Source organism: Dermacentor variabilis, chromosome 6, assembly GCF_050947875.1.
Source record: "Dermacentor variabilis isolate Ectoservices chromosome 6, ASM5094787v1, whole genome shotgun sequence".
Lineage (NCBI taxonomy): Eukaryota > Metazoa > Arthropoda > Arachnida > Ixodida > Ixodidae > Dermacentor > Dermacentor variabilis.
The window spans coordinates 127,633,152-127,644,692 of NC_134573.1; the positions used below are offsets into that span (position 1 = coordinate 127,633,152).

The 11,541-nt window shown below is 43.0% G+C and overlaps 1 protein-coding gene across 1 annotated transcript; it reads right to left on the reverse strand.

Annotated features, from left to right (window-relative positions):
* Positions 1-1,505: 1,505 nt before the first annotated feature.
* LOC142585191 (protein FAM8A1) lies at positions 1,506-11,487 on the reverse strand. The gene is made up of 5 exons (XM_075695752.1): positions 11,093-11,487; positions 10,566-10,686; positions 8,864-8,990; positions 6,462-6,613; positions 1,506-2,184 (listed from the first exon to the last, which is right to left on the reverse strand). Exons 1-5 carry the CDS (start codon positions 11,442-11,444, stop codon positions 2,034-2,036), a joined length of 903 nt encoding a protein of 300 aa, XP_075551867.1. The 5' UTR covers positions 11,445-11,487; the 3' UTR covers positions 1,506-2,033.
* Positions 11,488-11,541: the final 54 nt, after the last annotated feature.

Sequence of the window (11,541 nt, forward strand, 5' to 3'; positions counted from 1 at the left end):
GCTTTACTCTGGAAGTCGGTCACAATGTCCTTTTTTTTTTTCAGCTAGCGTACACCACAGACCCTTTTCGTAATTCTTAGGCCGGCCTTCCCTCAAGGCACTTTGCCAAGCAAATGGTGGCATAGAGACATTTCAGATGAGCAGTTATGCACATAGATGGGGTGCTTTAGAGGCAAGATAAACCAAGGCGGCTAAAGCAACAAAATCATGTGGAACAGCAAAGCAGTATCTTGCAGTGTTTTTCCACTTCAGCTTCGTCTTGCTTGATCTCGGGTTTTTCACAGGATGATTGTAGATTTGATCTGACCAACAGTGGCTGAATGAGGGAGGCTTTAGCCTGGAGCCAATATTTCAACAGAGAGACTTGTCATCAGGGCCACGGCTACTTTCCTTGGCAATGTTTGTATAGCTCACTCTCTACTTGCGCAAATTAGAACGGCTGAAAGTCGAGTGAGCTGGTAGGAATTCATGCTACTGAAAGGCAGGTGTGAGAAAATGGACACAAGCAGGAAGGAGGACAACACAAATGGCGTCTACACCTCCCATTGCACTGTCGAGAGTGTGAAACGTACTCTAAAGATATTTACAGACAATATAGTTCTGTTCAGATGCAGGAGACAAAATGTTCGCCTTTTGTCTGGGCATGGCATATCATTAACAGTGGTAACACATGCGTAAATCAGCCCTCGATTATTTAGCACAAATAAGAATTGTCATGTCTAAACAGCACCTTTCACGAGTGCCTACACGAGTCTATGATTTACATGCTGGCACTGCTTTCCCTTGAGCATGCGCAGATAAATTTTGTGTATGTTATTTTTCACCATGGCTTTCAGTAGTATGATTCCAGCAAGTTCTTCCAAATGAAGGGGTGGTGTTTACTTCTTGGAAGAACTTGCAGCGTACGCCTGCGCCTTTTTGTTACTACAGCTTATCAGTCCTTTTCAACATTTTAACTTCCCTCACCTTACTCTATGTGCCCACTCCTCCAACCCCAGTAGGGAGATGAGGGGGGAGGGAAAGGGGGATAGTGAGCTTTGCCATCTTTAGGCACTCTGAACACAAACAAACACACCAAAATTGCACGTTGACAGCAATAGCGATGATAATAATTACCTGCAAAAAGTGCCTGTACAACTCGAGACCCTTCTGACTGAACTTCTGCTGTAAACTTAAACAATGCGTGCATTTAATAATAATGTGTTTTTGTTAAAGGAGATGGAAGGTCCTAGCATTTGCTTCTGGAGCCAGTATGCAAACATGTCGCAAGTTCAGTTCTTTCGTTGTCTGACAATTTTTTACATCAGGCATACTATACAAGTCACTAGACATCTGCTCTAGAAGTTTACTGGACATGTAATGGCCAATGTTCTCATAGTTGACATCCTTTTAGAGTTCATACATGTTGTCCATATTCTGAAAACTTGACAAACTCGCCTAAGAAAGGAATACTTTTAACCTGTTCTGCTTCACTATGCTTTGAATTATTAGGAAAGTGCAAGAAATGTGGTGAAACAAAGTCTTTAATGAACAAAATTAATTGGCACCCAAGGCGAATTTAAACACTGCCAAGGAGCTTTAAGCAGTTGTTGCAATGACAGAGACAAGTCCGTTTGTCAAAACGTTGGCTCCAATCCGGGACTCCCTTGCTCCATCACTGTTGGTCCCTTCCCCTCATCTCACACTACGATTAACTGCTGCCATTAGTTGTTCCGTTCCAAAGTATGCTGTGGGGAAAAGCACTTTTGAATTAGGAGAAGAGTCTGCTGACCAATCTGCTGACCAACAAATGTGAGCTAAAATATAATACGCTGCATGTATATGTGAAGCACACTTTCCCAAATGATGAGCCAACATTCTGGGTGTAAAAATAAACCGGGATCTTCTTCTCTTGTTCGCTAATTTATATATATATATATATATATATATATGTACTATATGCAAACAACAAAGGCCAGAATGTGTTGTGCTTGCAAAGACGCTTCCTGCAAGCAGTGTATCATTGTCGAGTGAGCAGCATGAGGTGGTGCATCTCAACGATTTTGAGGAGGCAGCTCTTCGACGACAATGCAGTTGCACAGGACATCGTAGGCTGCCCGGCCATGCTGAAAACAGAAGATTGTCAGGCAGGCAGGAAAAAGGAACGCCATCGTAAAGTTCTTGACAAAAGACCGCAGCAGAGCCCTGCGTAAAAAAGAAATGAAAACAAGAGTGTGAATCAGCGACCACGTTTTGACAAGATTTAGAGGGGCGTTAAAGCAAAACACAAAATCAGTATAGGTTGGTAATGTATTCTTTCACAACTCTACTTCCCTTTTATGGGGATATGCCAAATACTGTAAGTTGGCTTTTCCACACTATGAGGTTAGATTACACGAGATGACTAACCTACCGCTCAGAGCACCAGTAAGCCAAAGGTAGGCTTGAAGAAGTCGCAATTTAGCCCGGAAGGTGAACAATCGATTGCTATAGCAAATTAGTAGACAGCTATATGAAGCAAGGATAGTATTTTTATCGACCGTATAAACTTGTAAACATTTGCTTACTAGCTAAACTAACAAGCATGGTGTCACGCACACACAAGGAAACATGAATACATCTCACTCAATGACCGCAGAAACTCGCTGTCAAAATGCTGAAGTGAGGAAGCATGGCAGCAGCAGCGAGCTAATTGACCTTCGTGCTGCCTGCCACTTCAAAGCGAACTAAGCGGCGAAGACATAGCGCACACAAAGCTTTGAGCAGTCGGCGCAACTAGACTCTGTATTTATTGCAGGCCATTTTCAAGATAGGGCCCATGCGGCTGTGTCGTACGCAGCAGCCACCAGTGTGGAATGCCTCTCCCCCCTCTTGCCTCCTCCCCGGTGCCTTGCACACCACGGAACACTGCGCACTTCCTCTCCGCTTTCTTTCCTCCATCGCGTGCGCGAGACTGAGCCACCATCGTCGGCTCACCCTAGCATGTTTTCACTTGCACATACAGCATACAATACGTGGTGAGGATGTCATCGCCCTTGGACTTTATACGGAATATCATGGCGACAGCAGAAGTGTGCCTGGAGTGTCCACATACAGTCGACGACTGATCATTCAGACTCCATGGGGAACGTAAACAAGTCCAAACAACTGAATGCCAGAAAGAACTAATGTATCCAAAAAATATTATTTTATTTGCATTTTAAGGCCCCTGTGCAAGGAAGAAGGGGTCGATCTTATTGCTGCACGCACTTGCTAGTCCACGTGTATTTCTGCCAGCTTTGTGCTGTCTTTGTTTGCCGATGCAAGGACTGCAAAGGCTCGAGTCAGATATGCATGTGAAGGCTTTGGAGCAGACGGGACATCATCATCATCCGAGTTAGAGTCGCAGTTCGACAGTGGGAGAACTTGCTCAATTGTTTCATCATTGTTCAGTTTGGCACACGACGACATCGCGCTGTCGACGTCTGCAAAACTTCAAATGTCATGGCGGCAGGAATCAGCATACTGCAGCCTAGCAGGTCCTTCACGATGTACGCATTTGAGCTCGTTGTGGTAGGCGGAAGTTCAGCCTCTTCATTTGCGAAGCCGGGGTTATTTGGACGGCAGCTGAAGACTCATTCAGAGTCGGACTCCGAGGGCACTGTTGGAGCCATTCGATGCGGACTGTCGATAACTTCACGAGAAAGACTTCTTGGAGCCAGCAAAGCCCTGTCTGGAATGCATACTAAACAAACAAACAAGCATAGAATGGCGAAACGCTGTCCGGAAGGTAAATTCAACAAACAAGAGCGGGCCGTGCGCGGTGGTGGCCGAATGGATGTGATAATCGTGATGCTGATGTGACCTCACAATTCAGGCAAAGCTTCGAAGATCGGCATTTGCAGTTAACTTCTGAGGCGCAGTGCTGCGACCAAGGCAAGGCCTCAAGAGATTAGCATGCCTTCGAGACCTTGCTTGATGTCTTGGACCACTGAGGCCATACTTGATGTCTCGTCGATGTTGCCAGAGGAAAAAATGGCGGCAGAGTCGGCGTACATTACAGCCACGGACACAGTCCAGATAATCGAATTTAGAGCTGGCAGATGTCCAAAGTATTGGTTGTCTTTACACATTAAGACGATGGCATGAAGCTGTCCGAATTACCAAGCATGTCTAGATTATCGGTCCGCAACTGTAATTGCTATCGAAATAAAATGGTGAGGATGTAGTCAAGAAGAGGTGGTCACTACGACAGCAACGGGGATAGCAAGCTAGGATACCATCTAGTATGATGTCCATCATCATCATGAGTCAAATTAGATGTGTGGAGAAGCACACTTTGCACCCATATTTCGAATATCCCCCCTCTTCCTAACAGCACAAGCACAAAGAATGAAGTTTCATGCCAAAGCCAGCAAACTCATGGGGCCAGCGTTTGTGCCATGAATTCAACGTCACTACTGACAGCCCTACTCATGTTCAATGCAGGATGAAGGCCTCTCTATCTCCAATTGCTCGTCTAGCATCAACAGACCGCACCATGTGCCTGCAAATTTCATCTTATTTCACACCACCAATTCCTCTTCCACACTTAACTGTGTTTCCCTTTCTTTATCACCCCACCGAGTACTCTATACTCTGTTTCATACTAAGCAGGTGATGCTGCCAAAGCTACGGAAGTAGTGCAGCCATACAAATCCAGCTTCTTGCATTTTGCAGTACCATTCTATATGACTTGTGCTGTTTTCTAATAAATAACCAGCTCATATGTCACAACTACAACTTGTGGCTACAGAATTTTGTGAAATCATATATTATTTGCACATCTTTATGATGCCTGTACGCAATGCTTTATGTTATAGCCATGAGTGCAAGTGGTGAGCCATGACCACTAGTCTCAAAAGACATTTCACTCCGCTTGTTCATTGGCAACTAGGTTCAGATTTGCAATGCTTTCCACATAATAAACACGTCATATTTTACAACAAACAAATATAAAAGTTAATGTTACATCGAATTACGTGACACATATACCTATGCTTTTTCATTGATATGCATTGCACTACTTTTTGCTCACAGATGAGAGCTGCAAGAGAAGTCTAGAGCTTAGTAGTGACTATGTATGAAACAGAGTACATTAGACCACCAGCTGCAGAAGGAGCGAAAACTGGGTGAGTTGCTAAGGCGTCACGGTAAAAAATGAGTGTGAATGGGACAGGGACATAAAGCGCTCGTCTTTTCATCTTTTCTTAATGTCTGTCCCTTTTGTACTCTTTTCCATGAGACCACCAGTCCTCTGCTTCACACATTACATGACCTGCCAAATTCTACTTCTCCCTCCTAGTCTCCACTAGAATATCCTCTTACTACACAACTCATACTGACACCTTCCTGTTTCTTAACATTACACCGATAATTTTTCTATTCTATCACCCTTTGAGTGGGCCTCTTAAGTTCATTCATTATCCTGCAGCTTTCAAACCATGGCATAGCATCGACAGAATGTAATGACTGCATGCTGTTTGAGGATGTCAGTAAGCTGTTTTTCAAAACCTGGGGATGCCTGCCCATAAGCACTGCGACCCATTTTAAATTTATTCAATTTTTCCATGGATTTCCACTTATTTTGATTGTTTTAATGCCAGATTGGGCACGCACTTCAGGCTTACTTTCAAATGCGGTACCTTTCTTCTTTAGTCAAAGCATTTAACTAGCCATGAAAATGCTCTATAAAAATCTATGACGTTAAATGGAGCTACTGAGAGCAATAACAAATGCATGTTGAAGGATCCATGTAATCCTCTCTTGCTTATTGGCATTTTCACATAAGCATAATGAACTTGAATACATATTTATTTAAGGAACACCTAAAAGTAACATTATGTTAAGCTAAATTTATAAATTACACTCCTACAAGGACAAATACGGGCAGTTTTGTCACATGTACAGAGTTGGAACAACGGTAAAGGCAGAAAAGAGAAAGATGGCCTCTGACACCATTTTGAAAACTGTACACTAGCTGCGTGTGACATCATGGATTTGGACAGTGTCTTGTCAGGACTAAATGACATTCTGTCAATCAATAAAGGATTACACTGCATTCCAAAGGAACCGAACACTAAATCTAGTACGTTTCAATAACTCTTTCTGCTAAGAAATGGGTCAAATTTGCTAAAGTATGTTGAAATTCATGATGTTAACACTGACATGTTAAGAGCTCCAGTTTTAACATGAAATTACACAAGGCATAATATGACCTTTATTTTTTCTAATGAAGTCACTTTATAACCAGATTCTGGAAAGTGCTCTTAACTATTCTAAATAGATCGAGTCTTGCTTTTTGGTGTCCGTTTAAATTCCTGTTCACATTAGATTCTGCTTTGTTGTGGACCTACAATCTGTGCAGAGCACACGTCTGATAAGTGTACAGCAGAATTCGTATCAAGATCCCATGGTGTGAGGCTGTATATAAAGAACAAGACAACCAATTATGTGTCACCTACCAGCCTAGTCCAATGTCTCCAGCCGGGTATACTCTGATGCGGCGCCCGCCAATCTCTTCTATGCTAGCACATGAGACGACCTTCAGTCCAAAGACTCCCTTGCCTGGAGTCCGTCCACCTGGGGAGTCGATACCCTTGTGCAGGCAGATAGTCTGCATGTGAAACATACAATAATCTTGATGTCTGAATATTCAAGACAATAATTTTTCAATATGCGATTCTTATGGTCAGAGAATGAAGTTCCCTTAACACTTTCTGGTCTAATGATCCTTGTAGGAATCGCAATATTTTACAAACAAATATCAGACATCAAGAAAAATAAACAACTATTCTCAGGAAGTGTCAGCAATGCTTACTGAAAAACTTGTGGACTTTGTGCCACAGATGAATATGGCTCTCCCTGGAATTTCCCAAATGTCCATGCATTGCATCAGGCTGAGGTTAGGCCTCAACGCTCTATTTTAGGAGCCTGCTGCTTCATCATGCATGCACTTGCCTTGCGTGGCACAAGAATAGTCTTCAAATAATCTGTGGCCATATTTCAGACAATTATGATTGCAAACTAATAAATCTGAAGAACCACATGCTAAGTGCTTACAACACACAAGAGTTTTTGGCAGTCCACGAGAAAAACCTTTGACTCATATCTAAAAACACTAGGGGGAACTTCTTTACTTTTCCATGACTTCTGTTATTCAGGCGTACATAACGCACAATTTTCACTTTATTTGAAAAGCTCAGACAAACTGGGGTGAAGAAGTACCTGATGTGACATCTTCTAGTCATAACTTTTCTTTCCATTACTGAATGTCAAAACCCTCAACTCTAGAAAAGATACTGGCAACCATCAGAGCACTCTTATGTTTTTTTTTTAATATACTTGTTTCTACAAGATGGTCTTGGTGCCAGAGACGAGTTATGATGCTGTTAGACATTGGCTCTCTCCAGTCCTGCTATCACTGCGGCTGCCATGCACCACTGCAGCTAGAAGAAATGGGCATAGCACACTCTCGTATATTCCTTTACAAGGTACATTGCCATATTTAGCCTTACTGCTACATGTCAACATGCATTGCTATGTCATGATGTCATGATAAACGTTGGTGATGCCAGGCCTGGCATTTCAAGACCAACTTCACGGTGTGAAATTGATAGACTGATTGATTTGCTTTATAGAAACAGATGGCACCATGGCCTCAGTGTTGGAGATGGAAAAGGAGGAGAGAAAGAAAAGCATAAGACGCTTCCCAAACTTCAGACTTGTGAGCGTGATTGTTTTACACGTGAAAAGCAAGCGGTAGAGATTCTAAACCTTGAAAAATACACACCAAAAAAAAGTTTTCACCCTCTGGGGCGTATCTTGTCCCCGAACAACAACCGTCATCTGTCCTGCTTGCATTTCCTTTTTTGAAAACTCTGTGCTCAGTTACTTTCCTGTTGAGAATGCTATGAATGCTATGTCATGCAGATAATGCACATGCTGTTTATAACCTGAAGTACCAGGGGCGCAGCAATAAAGAAAGGGATAGTAGGCAAGATAGATGACAAATATTTTGGCATAACAAAATAAGCTCTAAAGGGTGCACACTTTTCTTAGAGTGTATGCATCATTACTCTTAATGACACATGCACAGTCTATAAGTCTACAACTACCATTTAACTACCCTGGCCAGTGGGGACTTGGCAACAATGTAGCACAGTGTGGCTTCTCCCAGCTGACTCTACTCAGCTCCAAAATATGATCTCCAGGTTGAGGTTCGGTCAATAACAGCTGTAAGTAATTTTTTAAATTATAACATTAAATTCTGTACCTAAAGAACTCAAAAGCAGGACACAGGAAAAAACAACGCCTAATTGTTTGCAGGGTTTTGCTATATTTTTGTAGAACTTTTAAACACAACAGGCTAAAAGTCTTGAAGAAAAAGCCTGTAGTGCCCAAGGACTCCTCTTGGCGAAATTATCCACCGCAGGTGTTTGTACTGTTTCAGCTTTTCTTACATAAAGCAATAGTATTTTTTACAACTTCATTATCCAACAGCAAGATGCTGGATAGGATTTGCAAAAGAGCATCGACACATGCAAAAGAAATTATGGTGTAATGCTGGTTCTGAAATAGGGCACTCAAACATTGGTGCATTTACATGCCACATAGAACTTGCACTAAGACAACAGGTTTACAACTATGTAACAGTTGAAACAAACATTAGGAAGTAGCATTTGTGAATGGTCAGAACATTCTATGTATAAAAGTGCAGTGAAATGCATTTGTGAGCAGTCTTTTTCATTGCTGACATATAACAAACCCAGCAAAAAGGACAGAGTATTTTTGAGCAGCACAAAATTCAAGTAAGCTTTCAGAAATTTACCCAAGTATTAATCAGATGTAGAAGCAGAATAAATACCTCATAGAAGCAGACAAGTATCCGGTGGATAACTTCCAGGACTACGATCTCCGAAGTAACCTCCAAGGCCAGCTTATAGTTCAGGGTGTCCTCACGGAGTAAGTCGAAATCGTATTTATCAAGATCTCTGCAAAGTACCAAAGCAAATCTATGCTAACGACATCCTGACCCATCCAACCCATTCCCAAGCAAGTTCACTAATAAAACTCCCTCCTTTTACCTACATAACAAGTTGAAGCAAGTCAAAATCATCCCTACCAAGACTTCCACAAAACACTATTAGGTATGCACAACTATTCTTTCTGTTCATGTTTTGGTCAATACGTTGTACTGCCTTCATTGTTTTTACGGTGCTCACAAGTTGAAAAGGTAGAAATGTTACTAAATGAAATCTCTGCAGAAGTACAATAACAAACAAACAAACATTGCAAATACTTTTTAAGAAATCAGGTTTTAAGTGCTAAAACCATGACATGATTATGAAGCACACTGTATTAATTTAGACCAACTGGGGTTCTTTCTACAAGCATTTTGCTAGATTCCAACGTGCGCGTGCAATCTGTGTTGTTTTTCGTACCCCTGCACAAGGTAGCCAGCCGGTTTATGACTGTGGCTAACCTCCCTGAATTCTCTCTATTCCTCTTTCTTTGGGCAAATCTGGCACCCAAGTTGAGACTGCAGCCCCGGTGGCAAGAGCAGTATTGCCTTTTCGCGCATCTGCTTACCTGGGGCAACAAACCTGCATAAATGAGAATAAAGTGTTGGCATTTCGGCCACATCGAAATGTGGCTGCGGCGGCGGGGAATCGAACCCCAAACCACGTGCTTAGCAGAACAACGCCATTGCCACAAAGGCCACCACAGCGAGTGCTAAAGCTTGATTCAGCTTACTTTCAGGTCACTTCATCGCACAACCTTAACTGCTTTTATCTAGTTAACAAATATCATCATCATCAACCTATTTTATGTCCATTGCAGGACGAAGGCCTCTCCCTGCGATGTCCAATTACCCCTGTCTGCGCCAACAGATTCCAACTAGCACCCGCAAATTTCCTTATTTCGTCGCACCAGCTAGTCTTTTGCCGTCCTCTACTGCACTTCCTTTCTCTTGGTATCCATTCTATCACCCTAATAGTCCAACAGTTATCTAATCTGCGCATTACGTGACCTACCCAGCGCGATTTTTTTCTCTTAATGTCTATTAGAATATTGTCTATACCCGTTTGCTCTCTGATCCAAACCACTCTCTTTGTCTCTTAAAGTTATGCCTAGCATTCTTCGTTCCATCGCTCTTTGTGCAGTCCTTAACTTTTTCTCAAGCTTCTTTGTCAGTCTCCAAGTCTCTGCCCCATATGTCAGCACCGGTAAAATGCACTGATTGTATACCTTCCATTTCAATGATACGGGTAAGCTCCCAGTCAGGAGCTCACGATGTCAGCTATATGCGATCCAACCCATTTTTATTCTTTTCTGAATTTCCTTCTCATGGTCAGGGTTCTCTGTGATTAGTTGACCACGGTAAACATACTCCTCCACAGACTCTAGAGGCTGACTTGCGATCTTGAACTCTTGTTCCCTTGCCCGGTTATTAATCATTATCTTTAACAAATATATCACTCCAAAACTCTCGAAGGGCAAATTTCCAATAAAACGTTATCTGTAAACAAATTTCAGAACTTGCTCACCATACCAGTGACACTTACATGATGTCAAAAAAGTCGACGGCAATATACGTCACCAGCAACTTTACAAACAGCAAGATGAAGGAGTCCAGAACTTCTGCAGCGAATCGCTTCCACAGAGGTGGCAGCTTGAACTCGTGTCCTGAGCGATAAAACGGGTTCCTTTCACCGCCCGACAGAGAAAACCAATTCAACAAACGCATACACAGCGGCAAGCGTGACAGAACAAACGACTCGAAAGACAGTGTGCGTTTACATCCTTTGCGTGTGCAAAATGCACGGCCCAGGTGTCTCGCGCATTTATTGTAAGCCAATGAGACTGTTAATAGTTAGCTTGGGGGACAGAAAGCTGACCTTCAGCGCAGGAAAACGATCGAAGTCTTCGCACTAAACGAACAATGTTGAAGTAGGCCGGCAGGCAGGCAACCGACTTTCAGCGAACGTAAACACTGGAAGACTCCAAGCAGTTCAGGGAGTAGTAAACAGTTCCGCCGCGCGATCGAATTTTGGGCAGCAAAACAGCGTGACATGATAGAAACACTAGTTACCCAGCCTGGGTGGGGCGTTTGGTCGCTGCACTCTCTGTCCACCGACCAAATTTTGGTTTGCGATAAAAGTCCTCGGTAGGTTTCGATTGATGTCAACAGTTTCGTATGCGCTTCTGTTTTGGCTCGCCGCTTGGGCTGCGATGTATGGCAGTGCCGCAGTGAAACACTGCCAGTGGTAGCACTGCCATAGCCACTGGTTCAGCGCTGCGATGTATGCTTCCCGAGAAGCTTTCTGCGGGCTCCCTGGCGATGCTGCATCACTCGACGGCATTCCATCTCCTGCGGCGTTGGAAACACGCTCAGCGTTGCGATGAGCTTTGTCATCTTGCTTCGAACCGCTGTTTTCAGCCATCACAACAGATTGGAACAGAAAAGGTGGTGTGAGCAGCTCGTGCTTGCGAGCGAGGAGCTCCGTGAGAGCGCATCAAAAAAAAATAATAATAATAAAG